The following is a 19,016-nucleotide window of genomic DNA, read 5'->3' as shown; positions in this document are numbered from 1 at the left end:
TCACAGACTGTTAGAGGAAGTGCTGTTAGCGAGCACCTATTAAGGCTGGAAAGGCACACGAGGGGGTGGGTGGCCAGCACCACGCCCGGCCGCCTTTTGTCTCCCTAGTCGCGATGTTTACGCACCACACCAGGTACTCATTTGAGGCTAAGTCGACCTAAGGGAGGTCCAGGACCAGTTCAGATATTCGTCACTGGTGTTGGCCGTCAGCGGGAATCGAACTCGGGTCGCCAGGTTCGTAGCGCAGCGCGCTGACCGCTACACTATCGCCCCCCACAGAAAGAGACACTCAGTGGTGATGGGAAGAGACATGGAGGCAGCAGGTAGGGCAGGCAAGGCAGCAGTGGAGACCGCTGGTAGGCTGAGGAGGCAGCCACTCACCAGAGGTCGCAAACGGGTTTTGATTCCTTACCCGTACTCGTACCCGGCCGCACCAGGGCCGCAAATGGGTACCCGTACCCATACCTGGCTGGGTACGGGTAGCCGTTCCCTACCCGTACACGTACCCTACCCGAAATGAGGGACAAACGGCTACTCACCAGTGACTCACGGCCTACCCGTACCCGTACCCGGCCGCAGTAGGGTCGCAAACGGCTACCCGTACCCGGCCGGGTACCCGGCCGGGTACGGATAGCCGGGTATCGGGTAGGGTACGGGTATCGGGTACCCGGTTGCGACCTCTACCGCTCACCGGCGATGACGACGGCGATGAGCCCGGCGATGGCGAGGGCCGAGCCGCTCGTGGCAACGCCGGCGGCGAAGTGGAAGAGCGGCGATAGCAGCAGCGAGGCCCAGAAGGCCCAGTTGAGCGGCACCCACGGGCGCCTGGGTGGCTGGAACATCTGTCCCGGGAACTTGCCCGACTGCTCGTAGTCCTCCTGAAGATCATCCTAGAAAATATTTTGGTTTTGTTTTACACGTATTAAAACAAATATATTTTAAAAATACTAACAATTATATTTTAGCAGGTAAGGCCCACCGAGCTATATAGCTCTTTTTCAGATGATAGCCACAAAAAAATTAAACACGTAATAAACAAGTCTTGAAATGTACCGTGATTAAATACAACATACGTATGGCTTTAAAGTCATATAAGGTACCAACGATTGCCTTTATCAGTCGCACAATTTTATCATTTTAATTCAAGGCCCAAGGGTCAGTTTGCGAAATAATTGCAAATATCGGTCAGAGGAAGGCCTGTAAGAAGTAGCAGCAGAGCAATGTGTGTGCCGAGGGCAATGATTAACGGTCGACAGGGAACATCATGATGCAGAGTTGGATGAGAGGAGCTTCGAGTGCTGTTGGAAAGCTGACATACGGCTCAGAAACACGTCCATAAACGAAACAAATGGAACAAAAACTGAAAAGTGCACGCACAGCATGGAAATGCAAGCTTCGGATTACACCAAGAGACAGAAACAATGACGATAATGGGTAAACGACAAACCGCAAAATCAACCCCCGGGGGATGCTGGTGGTGGTGTTGATGACGATGTGGTCGACCAGGGTTTGAACTCGTGACCTTGCAATTGTGAAATTGTAAGGCTGGCGCCCAAAGGCGAGCGTTTTCACAATGGGAAATTTGTATTTACACTGGAGGAATCCGATTAGGTACAAAGCTCTCCTTCACAGACGCCTGACTTGGCGGGGCCGGCCACCACGCAGCACAGCGTGAGCGCAACGCGTCCGCCGCGCTTTGCGGCCACGGAAATAATTGTCCCGGACGCCGTGAATGGGGGACAACGACGAGGCGTAATGCAACGGCCGGTCACGTGTGTGCGCAGCCGCCTCGAGCAGATCGCGTGCAAGTTAATTTTACACGAGGCTCATTCATAATTGAAAGCCCTTGCCGGTTAAGTGGAAGCAAACGGTTTTTTTTTTTTATTCGCCTACGGCAGAGAACCACGGGCCTGTGACCGAAACACTTAGCTCCACTGGCTCGGCCCGGCTTCAGCGCTGGGTATTTAACGACGCGTAGATTCGTCGTCGACGCCGCGACAGCGGCCCAACGGTTTGCGCATTGGACTTGCGATCGAGGGGTCGTCGGTTTGATTCGATCTCCCGGCACGGCGGTCAAAACGATAAACAAGGGGGTGTTAAAATTGCTCTGCTAAGTTTGTTCCTGAAAGCAGGTCGCAGCTTTCCCTGTGTTAATACTGTTGAGGGCAGCATTTTGCTTTTTCAAGTGTGACAGATGTAACTTCCTCCTGTTCATGTATGTTACTGGTAGGAACCTCCTGGTTACACCAGCCCACAGGGGATTATTGTGTCCGTCGTGCAGGGAGGGGATGGGTGGGGAGGGAGAGGCTGGGTGGGGAAGGGAGGGGAGGGGAAGGTGGGGAGAGGTTGGGTGGGGAAGGTGGGGAGGGGCTTTGGTGGGGAGGGGAGGGTGGGGAGGGGCTGGGCGGGGAGGGGCTGGGTGGGGAGGGTGGGGAGGGGCTGGGTGGGGGGGGGCTGGTCACCATGTGGTGCCCTTATAAAACTCAACGTTTAACCTACTCACGCCGGCTTGTGCCCGCCCTCAGTCGGCCATATTTGCGGAATACACCACGCCGCCGTTGACCCTGGCCATTGACCGAGCAACCGAACGTTCCTACCAGCTCCCTCCGCAGGAATGTGTTAAAAAGGTCGTTTGCTGGGATTTGATTATTCTATTGCAATAGTGATCTACATATTATTTCTCCAAGAATGTTAACAATACATCGATCTCCTGTGTTCCGGATCCATCTCTCTCCCTAAGGGTACCCATTTGTGAACTGGACATCTGTAAAAAAAAAAAGCGCTTCATAGCTCATCGGATTCCTCCAGCATAAATAAAGATTCTGATTCTGAACTGCCAATCACAAACCTCCTTTTTTGCCGCTTGTTGCAGAGGTTCACGGTTCGAATCCAGCAGCGGCCGCCCTGGTTAATACTGCGGTGTGTAGTAACCGTAGTAACACTATGGCGCCGTCAGCTTTACAGAGGACGGTGCCGGTCAAATAAAAAAAATATGTACCATAAATTACACAAATGGGATCATTATACACAGCAGCAATCATCATCTCCTACTGCCAGATTAATGCCTCGTCTCTTGAATTCTCACCTGGTTAAACAAAATAAACTTGAAACCTGAAACTTGCCGCTCTCATGCTCCCATTTCTTGCTATGACATCTTCGGTCATGTTTGTTTCGTGTTCTCAAATTTCTTTTTCCAATTATTTTCCTCGTCGTTTTACAGAATGCCGTGCAGATTATCACATAGGCTTGCGCGACCAATATCATCCATAACAAAGGTTGTTTTGGGTTAGATCGCGTAAATATACAAATGTGTCGTTAAAACCCGCCACCACCCCGACACAGCCAACTAGTAAGGGTTGTCACGTAAACAGAACGTGGCCAATTCGTCACTAGTACAGCACACCGGTGTGTTGGAGAGCAAAGCCACAACATTTACCATCCGAGTACGACGTTTCGTCAGTAATTACAGTTATCTTCATCAGGCGACAGCCAGATTTGTGGAGAAATCATCCTGTTTCGTTCCTTAAATAGAGGGGTAGATGTGATGGCATCACTAGTGAGCACTTCTTGAGCGATGTGCATCGCAGCGCTGCAGGTGTGCACGACGACTTGGCGTGCGCGCAACTCGCCCATCTCAGCGCCAGCCAGGCCTCACCCCCCAGCTGAGCTTCTCAGATCTGATGCGATCTGGCACATCCCAGGCGATGCGGTCATAAGCAAAGAAGAGGATCATCATCATCATCACCATCGCCACTATTATCATTCTTATTACCTTCTCTTTGTAAAGCTTGTTGAGCCAGTCTCCACACTCCTTTTCATCCTCAGGGATCTCTTCCATCGGGATTCTCCTGGAAAAAAAATCAAAGAATCTTGGTGAACCCCTGGCAGCCTCTAGCGGTAGCAGTGGCAACAATGACGCCAGTGGTGGCGGTGGTGGCGGTGTCAGTAGTAGTGGTGGTGGTGGAGGTGTTGGCAGTGTCAGTAGTAGTGGTGGTGGTGGCGGTAGTGGAGGTGTCAGTAGTAGTGGTGGTGGTGGTGGATCTATTGGCAGTGTCAGTAGTAGTGGTGGTGGTGGCGGTGGTGGTGGTGTCAGTAGTGGTGGTGGTGGTGGAGGTGTTGGCAGTGTCAGTAGTGGTGGTGGTGGATCTATTGCCAGTGTCAGTAGTAGCGTCAGTAGTAGTGGTGGCGGTGGCGGTGTCAGTAGTAGTGGTGGTGGTGGCGGCGGTGTCAGTAGTAGTGGTGGCGGTGTCAGTGTTGGCAGAGTCAGTAGTGGTGGTGGCGGTGTCAGTATTGGCTGTGTCAGTAGTAGTGATGGTGGTGGAGGTGTTGGCAGTGTCAGTAGTGGTGGTGGTGGTGGAGGTGTTGGCAGTGTCAATAGTGGTGGATCTATTGGCAGTGTCAGTAGTAGTGGTGGTGGTAGCAGCGCTGTGCGTGGCGAGGCAGCCCCACACCTGACACACATGTCCGCCTTGTACGTGCGCCCGTACACCACGCCCAGCAGCGAGGGCTTCGTGTGGCCGCGGAAGTTGAGGGTGCAGTCGTAGATCGCCGGCACTGCACTCCGCATGCACACCACGGAAATGGCGATGATGATGATGATAATAATACAGGCACTCCTCTACTTACGAACGAGTTAGGTTCCAGAGGTCTGTTCGTAAGCCGATTTGTTCTTCAGTCCAACTTTACTCCTGTCAATTCCAGACACGTTGTACGGCATGTACACTAAACACAGGGAATGGCTTTAAACGTTGTATAGTCTCCTATAGATGTAGATGCCACTGGTTCTTCACGTTCTGCAGATGTAGATGCCACTGGTTCTTCACGTTCTGCAGATGTAGATGCCACTGGTTCTTCACGTTCTGCAGATGTAGATGCCACTGGTTCTTCACGTTCTGCAGATGTAGATGCTACTGGTTCTTCACGTTCTGCAGATGTAGATGCTACTGGTTCTTCACGTTCTGCAGATGTAGATGCTACTGGTTCTTCACATTCTGCAGATGTAGATGCCACCACCGCCAGTTGAACTTACGACTCTCGGTCCGAACAGGCAACTGGACATACAGACAGGTTTGTTTGTATCTCTGAAATTTCATAAGTCGAATGTCCGTAATGTACAGTGTACCCGTATGTATCTACGATCAAATCACTCACTCAGAATGCACCCTTTTCAAGCTCAGCAGGGTCGTACCTGAACAGCCCTTGCACACGCGATTGCCAAAGCATGACACAACAGGTGCGGGAAGGCTGATGCGGGGCTACGCTGTCAGCGGACAGCAGCGACGCAAACAATCCAAACGCTGTACTCGCACTGTGCTTTAACGTCTACGGCCCCAACCTGCACTGACCAACGACTGAAGGTGTCCCACAGCGGGGCGTGGGAAGAGCTTGAGTAGAGCGACGCTCGGCACGTGGGCCTAGCCCCGCCACGCCGGCACTGCGCGTCACGGCGAGGAAGCATGGACAATTCTATATTTGAAGCTTTCGTGACTGCAAGGATTCATATTCTTGGGTTTTTTCGGTAAAGTCACGTAGGTAAAAATTTTAAATTAATAAAAGTAAAATAAAAATAAAATAAAAATCATTTACTTGATACAGCAAGCGTGCTGTGACGGTTCCACCTGAAGACGGAGGCTTGTGTTGCCTCCGAAACGTCGTGATTTTTTATTTTATTTTTATTTTACTTTTATGAATTTTTATTTTTTACCTACGTGACTTTACCGAAAAAACCCAAGAATAAGCATGGATAAATAAACTCCCCGTGATCCGCACGGCACGAGGGAGGCCCTCATCCAGCAGCTGATCGACAAAAGCCTTACATGCACATTAGGTCAATTAAGCCGATTTTCTGTTCTGAGATGTCTGAAAGTTGCAGGGTGGTGGGTGTCCCGTTCATCGCTCAATCTCAACGTGCAAGCAGATCAGCGTTAATTTTATTTAGAGAGGCATAGTGCCACAGAACCGCAGCGACACGACCGCACTCTATGATAGCTGGCACCAAACAGTGCCACACGCCCTCCAGCATGGCCTTATGGGAGCCTCGGTACCGATAAAGTTATTTAAAAAATTCTTCCGGTATAGTTTTGATGATGTACACGTCCACCGTCGGAACGGAATCGGAAGAAAAAGTTACGACGTACGAGTACATTATCGGAACGGCAGAGGGGTTACGCTCTCCGATGCGTTTTCGGGTTGCACCGCGCGTTGTTCAGCAAAGATATCCGACGTTTCGCTCCACGCGCCGGGAACTTCTCCGTGCAACGGAAGCTCTCGGGGCCCGTGCGCCGAACCCGTCGGACATCGCGCCGAACAACGACGCGTCGGGTACCAACCCCCTTGACAACGGCATCAGACCGGCTCGCGCGCATCACGGCCGCCAGCGGCGCGCGGAAAAAAAGAAACGCGCCAACGCGGCCGCTCACCCGTCCCGCGCAGGTTCTGCACGCAGAGCGCGAACCCTCGCGTGCGGGGGAGCAGGTGGTGCTTGAGCTTGGGCAGCCCCTTCCTCTCCGCCACCTCCATGCTGATGGCGTGCTTCTCCGGTGTGAAGCGCGTGCCCTCGCAGTGCAGGAGGAGCTGCAAGGACAGGATGTAAAGATCTAGCGTGTCGCCTTAACACACTTTCCGATGATGCGCTTCTGCGGCCGTCTGGAACACTACAAAGAACAAGAGAAAGATCCCCTGTAGAGCCTTTACAGACGATAAGATGTACTTCTGAGCTCATCTAGAGCGCGACAAAGACAAGACAAACATCGCCCGCGTCGCTTCAACAGACTTTCAGATGCGCTTCTGCGGCCATCTGGAACGCTCTTCCTTCTCATGAAGGCGGGAACGGCACGGGAGGGGGCGGGTGGCCAGCACCACGCCCAGCCGCCTTTGTCTCCCCAATGCTGAGGTTTAAACACCGTACCGGGGCTCTCATTTGAGGCCAAGTTTGCCGCAGGGAGACCCAGGAGCTGTTGAGATATTCGTCATCGACGTTGGCTGTGAGCAGGAACTGAATTCGGGTCGCCAAGCGCATAGCACAGTGCGATGACCACGGCACTAGCACGCCCCACCACCAAAGATCCCCCATATAGCCTTAGCAGAAGTTTGGGGCAAGTGATGTCAGTGAGCACCTCCCGACCATACACAAAGACAAAGACAAAGATCCCCTGTATAGCCTTAACAGACTGTAGGGTCAAGTGCTGTTAGCGAGCACCTATGAAGGCCGGAACGGTACACGAGGGGGTGGGTGGCCAGCACCACGCCCGACCGCCTTTGTCTCCCTAGTGGCAATGTTTACACACCGCACCAGGTACTCATTTGAGGCTGAGTCGACCTAGGGGAGGCCCGGGACCGGTTCAGATAATCGTCACTGATGTTGGCAGTGAGCGGGAATCGAACCCGTGTCGCCGGGTTCATAGCGCAGCGCGCTAACCGCTACACTATACACACACACAGACAGACGCACGAACACAACAGGGTTCGTGAGTGTGAGCGCGCGTACCCAGAAGTTCTCAGGGTAGTCACGCAGCCTCTGCAGGTCCCGTGCCACAGTCACACTGTCTTCGGCCCAGCTGCGCTTGCAAAACACGATCTCCAGGAAGAACCAGGACCAGCCGATGAGCGGCACGTACGAGAGCTGCTTCTTGGCCAGCACCTTCGAGCTCTGGCGACGCACGCGCAGACACGGCGAGGGCTCGTGATGTGGCCTCACTGCCATCGCAACCAACACCACCACCAAAGGCAAAAGATGTCGCGTATAACCTGAAGTGCTGTTAAGCGAGTGCCTATGAAGGCTGGCATGGTACCAGTGCTGGATTAAGCTAGTGCGGGGCCTGTAGCATATGTTATAAAGGGACCCTAACTTAAAAAAAAAACACAAATATTAAAACATAAATATTTAATTTGCACAGTTAAGTTATTGTATTTTTCATTTCCGAAACAGCCAGATAATACGACACATCGCTAACCTTAAACACCCAGTCGTTCGTAAAAGTCTAAGGCAGTATAGTACTATAGTAATAGAGCAAGTGCAGAATCACTGAACCGGAATTGATAGCTTGAAAGCATTTAGCGCGGGGCCCTTTAAAGTGCGGGGCCTGTAGCATATGATACTTTTGCTACTACGATAATCCGGCACTGCACGGTACACAAGAGGGTGGGTTGCCAGTACCGCGACCAGCGGCCGCCTTTGTCTCCTTAGTGGCGATGTTCACACACGGCACCAGGTACTCATTTGAGGCTGAGTCGACCTAGAAGAAGCTCAGGACCGGTTCAGATAATCGTTACTGGTGTTGGCCGTGGGAGGGAACCGAACTCGGGTCACCGGGTTCGTAGCACGACGCGCTAACCGCTGCACTACCGCTCCACAAATACCACAACCACCACCAACGCTATGACCACCAACACAACAAATACTATCAATACCATCACTACAATCACTACCATCACATACATGACCACCACTATTGTTGACACCACCAATATATCTCCACTTTGAAAACTAATTTCTATATTTAGTTTGTTGTCCTTCACCCGCACCTCTGATTAGCACGGTTGGCTACGTACAGTGCAAAAGAAGTTTAATATATATACAGACACTTACAGCCACTTACACTATGGATACAGATAAAATCACCACTATCATTATCATCATCACCAGCAGCAGCAACACCACCACCATCTATTTTGTCTCGAATTGCATTCATTTTTTGTACTTATTTTCAAATCCTATTGGCAAAAAGCAATATGTACTAGTGCATGTACAATAACAAAAAAAGACAAGATCTGTTTCAGCACAGAAAAATAAATAACATTAGCCCCATAGCCCCCCCCGCCCCCCCACGAATGATGATGATGATCTTTTGCGAATGCTGTGAAATTGTATTGCGGCTTGCGATCAGATACACCTCACCGGTTTCTTCGTCCCGATGACTCGCACGCTCGGTGAGAATCGCGCGCGGATATACCCCGGTCGTCATTTAGTCGCGGCTTTTATAATTTTCGTGCCCTCTGTTTTTGAAAGGCAGTTTTCAAGGGCGCGGACGGGGGGCAGATCGCTTCGCCTTAAACATTTGCCGCCGCAGGATCGTGGACCGCAGCGGGAACGCACCGCACACTGCACTTCTAGCCGACCCGCACTCTTACAACACGGCGCGGTCACGAGCGCACGCCAGGGCCGGTAGGTATGCGACGACGATCCGCGGTTTCATAGCGATTCATATGCTCGTGATACATGCACCAAAATCATACGCGAATGAATCGATAGTTTATAATAACTGAAAACTATATTTACCAGGTAAGGCCCACTCAGCTACACAGCGCTTTGTCAGGATCTGGCCAAACGAGAGCTCAAGGTCGTTGCCTGTCGAGTGGAAATCTATAGCGGCCAGACGAGAGAATGAAGGAGGGGGTGATGAAAGGAAGGGGGGGGGGGGGGGAGAAGGAGATGAAAGGAGAAGCAAGAAGACGTGAGATAGGGACCGGGAGGAGCCGAGTCGAAGAGGGGAACATGGAGCACAAAAGAGGAGAAAACAAAGAGAAGATGAATGGAGCAGAGAGAAGAAGTGGATGGAGGAGAGAGAGGAAAAAAAAAAAGAAAAGAGGTCGGAGCAGAAGACCCCTCTCACCCCTCTCACCCCTCTCACCCCTCTCACCCCAAAGGGGACCCCCCCCCACGCCTGCTCACCCCGAGCACCCCAAAGCGCTCGCAGACGGTCCAGCCGCACAGGAAGTCGATCTCGAAGTTGTGGTTGAGCACGACGATGGCGTGCTCCTTGCCAAAGTGCTCGTAGGTCTGCGGGTCCGTGTAGATGGTGCAGCTGGTGCCCGACCACCACTCCAGCAACAACACCAGCTCTGCGGTGGAGACGGGGGGGGGCGGCGGATGCATTGGACAAGGAAGAAAAATTATGCATATGCATGGATTCTGTAACAATTCCCCCCCCCCCGCCACGGTTTCCCTACAGCTCTCATCTCACTCTAGTTATCCGTTTGCCTATAAGTCTCGTATCCTAGTCCAACATCGCTATCTACCAGTCCCCTGTCACTGTCTGTCGTCTCATCATGCATGCTCACCATGTCTCCCTCTGTGTCTTCACGCTGCTGTGTCTCCCCCTCCATTTATCCCCCATTCTCTCCCCCTCGCGCCTCCACCGTTTCCGCCTAAAGCGTTGTCCACCCTGCGTCTCCACCCCACCTCGTCTCCCGCGTGTCTCCCCATCCCCAGTCAACCCCCCGCCCCTCCACTCCTCTCTCTCTCCCCATGTCAGCCCCGTGTCTCCCTCCCTCCCGTGTCCCCATCACTCACGGCTCCACCGTTTCCCCCTAAAGCGTTGTCCACCCTGCGTCTCCACCCCACCACATCTCTCACGTATCTCCCCACACCCACTCCTGTCTCCCACCCGATGTGACCCCCGTGTCCCCGCCCCCCACCAGCACCACCACCCCCCCCACCGTGTCCCCATCACTCACGGCTCCAGTGCGAGTAGGCGAGGCGGCAGTTGACGTGGCGGTAGAGCGTGCGGTTGATGGGCCACAGAGGCAGCGTGCACAGCTGCAGGAAGTTCACGATGAGGCCGCTCACCAAGAAGATGTAGCCGATGAGGAGGTGCAGCACAAACTGTGACTTGATGAAGCTGGACAGGCCCATGGTGGATGGACGTGCGGACGATGCTACAACCTGACAGCCACACACACAGAGATAAAGATAGCGCTTGACACACACCAAATAAACAAAGACCCCCCCCCCCCATTCAGCCTTTTCAGGCCGTTGGGACGAGTACCGTTAGCGAGCACCGATTAAAGCCGGCACGGTGCATGAGGTGGTGGGGTGGTCAGTAACAAGATGCACACAACAACAACAACAACCGCCATTCGCCACTAAGCAGCAGTGGTGTCACCACGGCTCGTGCCAGGCTAGGTGCACCTGGAGGCCATATGAAGTGTCGAAGGCTCGCTGCTGACAGCCGGTCACGGAACAGACCCCGGTGCCACGGGTTGATGGCGATGACTGGCAGACACCACCTATGCTACCCTACTATGCTAACCTGGTGCATTTTAGCCACCCGGTGATCCGCTAATTATTGTGAGAAACACACAAAGACAAAGATCCCCCGTATAGGCTGAACAGACTTTTGGGGAATGTGCTGTTCGCGAGGACCTATGAAGGCTGGCACGGCACACGATGTGGGTGAGTGGCCAGCACCACGCCCGGCCGCCTTTGTCTCACTCATGGCAATGTTTTGACACCATCCCAGATATTCATTTGCGACTGAGTTGACCTAGGGGAGGCCCAGGACTGGTTCAGATAATCGTCACCGGTGTTGGCCGTGAGCGGGAATCTATCCCGCGTTGCCGGTTTTACAGTGCAGTGTGCTAACCACTACATAACCGCTACTGACACACCCACACACAAAGACACACAGACACACACACATAATCACATACACATCAATGCAGAACATAATTAAAATGCAGGCGTCGCTTTGAAGGGTTCTCAAATGACCCCTGGATACGTGTCTCGTGACATGAGGCTGACAGCACAATCACATTAACACGAGTGAAGAAGCGAAAACTCTATGCAAGTGAAGTACCGGTGAAGACACTTGACGCCGAGGTGGAGGCACACGGATATTTATTCAACACAACTCGTATGTGACATACAGCACTGGAGGGGGTATCGGCCCCCTCACCCGACTAGCTCAAGGATACACTTCCTGGCTAAGTCCTAGCCTACCTCACAGTCCTCCACTACTGGGCTAGGGGAGGCTACTTGGCCCGACACTGGTAAGTCGGGCCGGTACCCGGAGTCCCAGACCAGCTCTTAGAAGAGCACCGGCTCTGGCTTTCGGGACCACGCCGCTGGCTCGGTCCTGTTCGGCCCTGACAAGGACATCGAACGAGGGAGTCCAGGGCTCTATCTAAGACGTCTTCAGTCTTCTTAGTTAACTATAACATAACTAACTCCCGAGCCCATATAACGTCCCCTTTTATACCCAACCCTCCTTGAGGGGTGGGGCCCCGGGGGATCATAACGCCAAACCAGCCCCCCCCAGGGTGTCTGGCTCGGACGTCGCAGAGGGCATCTCCCTGTGCACACACGTAGCCCCGCCCACTGTGTTTCTTTCCCATAGACTGCCATACATAACGGCCCTCTCTCTAACATCCCTACATCACTCCCCCCTACATAGCTCGCAGCCGTCCCGGCTGCCAACATACAGAATGACAATAAAAATGAATTTTTACCGTAACCGCGCGTGTGCCTCACTAATTATCAACAATAACAAGAACGGTAACAAGAACACAAAAAAAATGCAACAGCAAGAAGAAAAAAACAACCCGACGCACCCCCCCTTGAATAAATACGAATTCCGTAAGAACAAGCTATATACAATTTGCAGCGAAGCCACCATACACACAACAGCAGGTGAGCACAACGTATGTAAATTCAATGGGCAGGGAACACACCCCCCCACACAACACACAATGAACACAACATATATACACATCTTGCGGTTTCACAACAGTCTGCGCATTTTTGCGCGTGTCCTTGCGGCGGGCCCCTCACACGGGGAAACCCCGGGTGGCGGACCGTCAGGTGGTAATCGTCCGTCCCGGAGTGAGACCTCCTCTGATGCCGCGTGACTGTTGGTATCCCCAGAAGGGGTGGTCGGGCGTGAGCCCGTCAGTCTCGATGCACCTGGAGGTGGCACGGCCGGCAAGGCATTAGGTGAGCGCGGTGGAGACGGACCTAGTGAGTCGGTCGACCCCCCACACGTCTGGCCACGCATGTGTGAAGTGGGTTTGCGTACCGCGACGAAGGGTTTCAACCGAGAGGGGTGCACGAACCATCGCCGCTTCCCCCAACGAATGCGCACGCACTGTGGTCGCAAGACCTCGACCACTTCCACAGGGCCCCGCCACGGCCGCGCCAGCTTAGGGGAGGTAGCCAGGGGCACTTGGGGACAGTGCAACCATGCCCTGTCCCCCGGTTTCCACTGTATTACATGCGCCCGACCCAGCCTGAGGCGCTCGTTCGCCCTTTTGACGTTGGTCCGAGTTCAACCTCGCAGCATCCCGCGCCTCTGTTAATTTAGCCAGATTAAATTTGACGTGGTCAGCCAATTTAGTTTTTCCTTGCGGGTCGGGGATCTGCAGCTGGGCGCGAACAGGCGGGTCGGGTTCGCGACCGTACATAAGGTAAAAGGGGGAAAATCCCGTAGCTGCATGGGGTGCCATCCGGTATGCCGCCAAGACCCCCTGAATATGCAGGTCCCAATCAGTCTGTGAATCTGAGACCTGCTGTGCCATCATTGACGAAATGGTGCGATGCAGGCGCTCGACCATTCCGTCAGTCTGTGGGTGATACGGGGAGGTCCGAATTTTCTTTGTGCCTAAGAGGTCACAGACTTGTTTAAGTAATTTGCTGGAAAAATTTTTACCCTGGTCGGTCAGCAGCCGTTCCGGAGCACCTTTGTCCAGGACGTATCCCTGAACAAAGGCGTCCACGATGGCTGCTGCCGACTGGTTGGCAAGGGGCCAGGCCATGGGCCAGCGCGTAAAATACTCGACCCCTGTCAGCAAATACCTATTGCCCCTGGGGGTGGCGGGAAATGGGCCCAAGATGTCCAGCGCGACAAGCTCATTTATTCTGGACACCTTGATTGATTGTAAAGGCGGGTTAGACTCCCGTGCCGGCGGTTTCCGTTGCGCACACCGCGGGCATGAACTCAAAAGATCCCCCACATCCTTTGTCATACCAGGCCAAAAAAAATCTAGTTGTATCAGTGCAAGGGTCTTTAGAGTCCCCAGATGTAACAGGCGCTCATGCGCGGCCCACACCACTTTGCCTCGCAACTCAGAAGGGACGACCAGCCGATGTCGCTGTGATTTGCCGTCCCAATGCATGAGCAGACCCTGTACCATTTCCCATGCACCTGAATCACCTTTCACCCGCCCAGCACCCCCGACGCGACGACGCCACCCGAGGAGGGAGGTATCCTCCATTTGGAGGCGCCCCCACTCAGTGACGGGCAACCCCAACAGGGAATCCCTTCCCTGTTGTTCGATCGAATTATCAGGCAGTGGTTCGTCGTCGTCGGTGGCTGCCAGGATCGGAAGCGATGCGTCCCCCGAAGGTCTGCAACGTCCCGACCCCAGGAGGCATGCACATTCCGAGGTGGTAGGCATGCGTGACAGAGCGTCCGCGTTGGTATGGCGAACGCCCTTACGGTAGGTGGTCTCAAAATCAAAATCCTGGAGAACCTCCAACCATCGAGACAACTGTCCCGATGGTTGTTGAACTCGCAGGGCATACTGTAGTGCCGCATGATCTGTGCGGACGGTGAAATGCCGACCGTACAGATATGGGCGATACTGTTGGATGAAAAAACAATTGCCAACAGTTCTCTACGGGTGACACAATATCTCTGCTCCGCAGGAGACAACACCCGACTACCGTACGCGACCACCCGTTCAACGCCATCAACCACCTGGGAAAGCACACCCCCAATACCCGTGTTGCTCGCATCGGTGTCGAGCAAAAAGGGCTTCGAAAAATCAGGGTAAATCAAGGGAGGGGCTTTTACCAGGGCGTCCCGAAGGGAGCGGAACGCAGCCTCCTCCTCTGGACCCCAGTGGAACCGAACCCCTTTAGATGTTAAAGCGTGCAGGGGTTTAGCAATTGTTGCAAAATCAGCAACAAACCGTCGATAATACGACGCGAACCCAATGAAACTCCTGACCTCTCCCACCGAGGTGGGAGTCGGCCAGGAGCTGACACACTGCGTTTTGGCGGGATCGGTAGCAATACCTGAGCGTCCCACGATGTGCCCCAAATAACGCACCGAATCACGCAACAAATGGCATTTTTGGGGCTTGAATTTCAAATTAGCAGCCCGCATCTTTAGGAAAACCGCCCGCAACCTCTGGAGATGTTCATCAAAAGTTTTACCAAAGACGATAACGTCATCCAAATAAATGAGGCACGACTCCCATTGCAGTCCAGCCAAAACCAATTCCATTAAACGCTGGAAAGTTGCCGGCGCTGAGTGTAAGCCCATCGGCAACCGGTTGAATTGAAACAAGCCGTGCGGTGTACGAAAAGCAGTTTTAGGCTTTGACTCATCATCCAGAGGAAGCTGCCAGAATCCCGAAAGTAAATCGAGTGTGGAAAAGAATCGCGCTCCCGCCAAGGCGTCAAGCGATTCATCCATCCGAGGGAGCGGGTATGCGTCGGCAACCGAAATTTTATTAAGACGCCGGAAGTCAACGCAAAACCGCAACGAACCGTCCTGCTTTTTAACCAGGACGATCGGCGCTCCCCAAGGGCTGGTGGAAGGAGAAATGATGTCTGCGGCCAACATGTCATCAACAGCCGATTTGACATGGTCCTTTTCGGCGGGACTCAACCGAAACGGATTTTGGCGAATTGGCGCGCTGTCACCCGTGTCAATATGGTGACGCAGCAAGTGAGTACAACCCAAATCATATTTATTTCGACTAAAAACGTCGGAAAATTCTCGCAGTAGTGTTTTAAGTTGTTGACGCTCTGAATCGGACAGGTCCGTCGATCCCGCACAAAGCGCCTCGAGCCACCCTTCATCGCTGTCCGAATGCGGTCGCGACGCAGGGACAGTGTTGACGCGATTTACGGCGGGTTCCTCACACGGCACCGGCGTTGCGTGAGCAAGCACGGTCCCCTGTGGGACCACCACCATCCGCGAGCCCACATTTAGGACCGCGATGAAGGGTTCACCATCCCCCCTCACTATGGTCTGGGCCGGAAGTAAGTCAGGTCCACTAACCCCGGCCCTAGACGGTCCCAACAGTACTCCTTGTGCCCCAGCACCCTTAACGAGGGGCCGCCGAAGTTTCAAGGGTACTAACATTTGCGTCCCCGGAGGGACGCGTACCGTTCTCTCCACGAACGCCGGCACCGTCGCGAACGCCGTCCGAGTCGCAACCGGTGATGGCAGAAACGCCATGCGTCTGCCCGACGGAAGCTCTATGCAACCCTGGTCGATCAAAATTACGATCGGCATTTTGGCCAGGAAGTCCGTCCCCAGCAGGCACGGAACCGCCAGCGAGGAAGAAACAAAAATCGGCCCAGACAATTTTATTTCCCCGATACAAATTTGGGCACGAATTTGTCCGATGATGCCAAGTGAGCCCCCGTTAGCCGCATAGAATGGTATGTTAACCGGCATCAAGGGACGACTCCGGACAGGGAGAATATTATAAATTAATTCCGAAATAATAGTCGCCGATGCTCCCGTATCGACCAGGATTCGCACTTCAACCCAGTCGATATACCCCACCACGGCCGACGATCCCGACGATGCGGCAACCACACGATCGGCCAGCACGGACCACTGGCCGGGTTCGATATGGGTACCCGGAGTGGTGCGTGATGGTGCGATGGTGCGTGATACCGGCCCCCCTCTCGTTGCGGTGTTTGAGTGCGTGACGGGTGTGTGTGTGGGCCAAACGTGTGGGGTGCCGCGACTCGCCGGTTTTTGATGGTGAAGCTTGGGATGAGGCCCGTCGTCCCGGTGAGGTGTCGTCCCGCGCTGACGAGGAGAGCGGCACCCCGAGGCGACGTGGCCCCGGACGCCGCAGTTAAAACACCGTGGGAGCGGCGTCGGAGGTGACGAATGGTCGGAACGGCCCGACCCGTCCTGGCCCGGCCGTGCACTCGTCGCCTGTTGCCGTCGGTGGTCGACGGCATAGAGTTCCTCCGTCGGAAGGGTGGCTGCAGCCACCGCACGCCCCGCCGATGCCCTGCTGGCTTTCCGCCGGAGCGACAGGAGGTTTGCGTGGAGGAGCCGCGCCGCCTGGAGCGATGTCATTTCCGCGTCCTCCTGTGCGACGACAGCGATGTCAAGGTCGTCAGCCAGGAGGAGTATTTTCTCCGTCACCATAGCGTCGATGCCGTCGTCATCCAAACGGGGGAAGGCCGACTTGGCCATCGCCAGGAGGCTCGTTCGGTATGCCAGGGGCGACTCATTTTCACCCCGCTTGCGGTCGTAGAACTCCTGTCTGCATTCCGCCGATGGTCCGTAGACCCCTCCCAGCAGCTGCAGCGCCATCGGTAACGTCGCCCGCCTTTCTTTAGGTGCCGATGTGAGGGCTGCGAGCGCGTCGCTGTCGAGGAGCGCCGGCAGCGCGCAGAGAGCCTCCTCGTCTGTCCACCTCGCCATCTCTTGATGGGCGAGGAATCGCCTGCGGAACCCGGCCCAGTCCCCCTCCGCGCCGACGAACTCTTTCAGCGGGGGCAGCCTCTGATGGAGTGCAGCGGTCGTTGTTGATTCCCGCGGGCGGATGTCACCTCCACTCGGCTGTGCGTCGGCACGAGCGGCCGATGGGATCGCCTGTCGCGGTGGTGATGACGTCGTGGCTTCAGCGACGGCGATGCCGGAGTGGATGTGTAGGCTGGCCACGCCCCGAACAGCTGCAGCGTCGACGGCGGGAGATTCAAATTCGGGCTGCTCCGAAATGGCGGGAAGGCGCCCTGGTCGTTGGGCCGCCTCGCCCCGTGCTGAATCACCGGCCCCCAGCCGCGTGATGGACTCCAGCATGGCGGCAGCGGCATATAACAGCTCCGCCAGCCTCCCGTGAGCCAGCCGCAACGCGTCTGACTGTGATCCTTCTTCACTCAGATGCCCCGGTAAGGAGACATCAGGCCCCGGCTGCACTGTGGCTTGTGTAGCCGTCCCGGGCGTTTCGATCTCGGCAGTATCTTCTTCTTGCGGTACTTTGGCCCGCGCTGTCTTCCGCGTGTCCATGTTCGAGTTTACTTCTGACACCAGTTGAAGTACCGGTGAAGACACTTGACGCCGAGGTGGAGGCACACGGATATTTATTCAACACAACTCGTATGTGACATACAGCACTGGAGGGGGTATCGGCCCCCTCACCCGACTAGCTCAAGGATACACTTCCTGGCTAAGTCCTAGCCTACCTCACAGTCCTCCACTACTGGGCTAGGGGAGGCTACTTGGCCCGACACTGGTAAGTCGAGCCGGTACCCGGAGTCCCAGACCAGCTCTTAGAAGAGCACCGGCTCTGGCTTTCGGGACCACGCCGCTGGCTCGGTCCTGTTCGGCCCTGACAAGGACATCGAACGAGGGAGTCCAGGGCTCTATCTAAGACGTCTTCAGTCTTCTTAGTTAACTATAACATAACTAACTCCCGAGCCCATATAACGTCCCCTTTTATACCCAACCCTCCTTGAGGGGTGGGGCCCCGGGGGATCATAACGCCAAACCAGCCCCCCCCAGGGTGTCTGGCTCGGACGTCGCAGAGGGCATCTCCCTGTGCACACACGTAGCCCCGCCCACTGTGTTTCTTTCCCATAGACTGCCATACATAACGGCCCTCTCTCTAACATCCCTACATCACTCCCCCCTACATAGCTCGCAGCCGTCCCGGCTGCCAACATACAGAATGACAATAAAAATGAATTTTTACCGTAACCGCGCGTGTGCCTCACTAATTACCAACAATAACAAGAACGGTAACAAGAACACAAAAAAATGCAACAGCAAGAAGAAAAAAACAACCCGACGCACCCCCCCTTGAATAAATACGAATTCCGTAAGAACAAGCTATATACAATTTGCAGCGAAGCCACCATACACACAACAGCAGGTGAGCACAACGTATGTAAATTCAATGGGCAGGGAACACACCCCCCCACACAACACACAATGAACACAACATATATACACATCTTGCGGTTTCACAACAGTCTGCGCATTTTTGCGCGTGTCCTTGCGGCGGGCCCCTCACACGGGGAAACCCCGGGTGGCGGACCGTCAGGTGGTAATCGTCCGTCCCGGAGTGAGACCTCCTCTGATGCCGCGTGACTGTTGGTATCCCCAGAAGGGGTGGTCGGGCGTGAGCCCGTCAGTCTCGATGCACCTGGAGGTGGCACGGCCGGCAAGGCATTAGGTGAGCGCGGTGGAGACGGACCTAGTGAGTCGGTCGACCCCCCACACGTCTGGCCACGCATGTGTGAAGTGGGTTTGCGT

General features: G+C 54.5%; 1 protein-coding gene across 2 annotated transcripts in view; it reads right to left on the bottom strand.

The window, feature by feature from the left end:
- Positions 1-19,016, bottom strand: part of AGPAT4 (1-acylglycerol-3-phosphate O-acyltransferase 4) — a 46,904-nt gene that overhangs the window by 5,178 nt on the left and 22,710 nt on the right. For both annotated transcript variants that reach the window (XM_061568062.1, XM_061568053.1), the window contains 7 exons: positions 10,456-10,663; positions 9,671-9,840; positions 7,487-7,648; positions 6,420-6,573; positions 4,452-4,554; positions 3,773-3,848; positions 692-890 (listed from right to left, as the gene is read on the bottom strand). In XM_061568062.1, coding sequence (XP_061424046.1) covers positions 692-890; positions 3,773-3,848; positions 4,452-4,554; positions 6,420-6,573; positions 7,487-7,648; positions 9,671-9,840; positions 10,456-10,633 — 1,042 coding nt within the window. In that variant the 5' untranslated portion in view covers positions 10,634-10,663. The remainder of the gene's footprint in view (positions 1-691; positions 891-3,772; positions 3,849-4,451; positions 4,555-6,419; positions 6,574-7,486; positions 7,649-9,670; positions 9,841-10,455; positions 10,664-19,016) is intronic.

Source organism: Lethenteron reissneri, chromosome 5 (genome assembly GCF_015708825.2).
Source record: "Lethenteron reissneri isolate LAM-NWPU_2019-01 chromosome 5, ASM1570882v1, whole genome shotgun sequence".
In the NCBI taxonomy this organism is placed as follows: domain Eukaryota; kingdom Metazoa; phylum Chordata; class Hyperoartia; order Petromyzontiformes; family Petromyzontidae; genus Lethenteron; species Lethenteron reissneri.
This window is presented reverse-complemented; position numbering and strand designations above follow the sequence as displayed.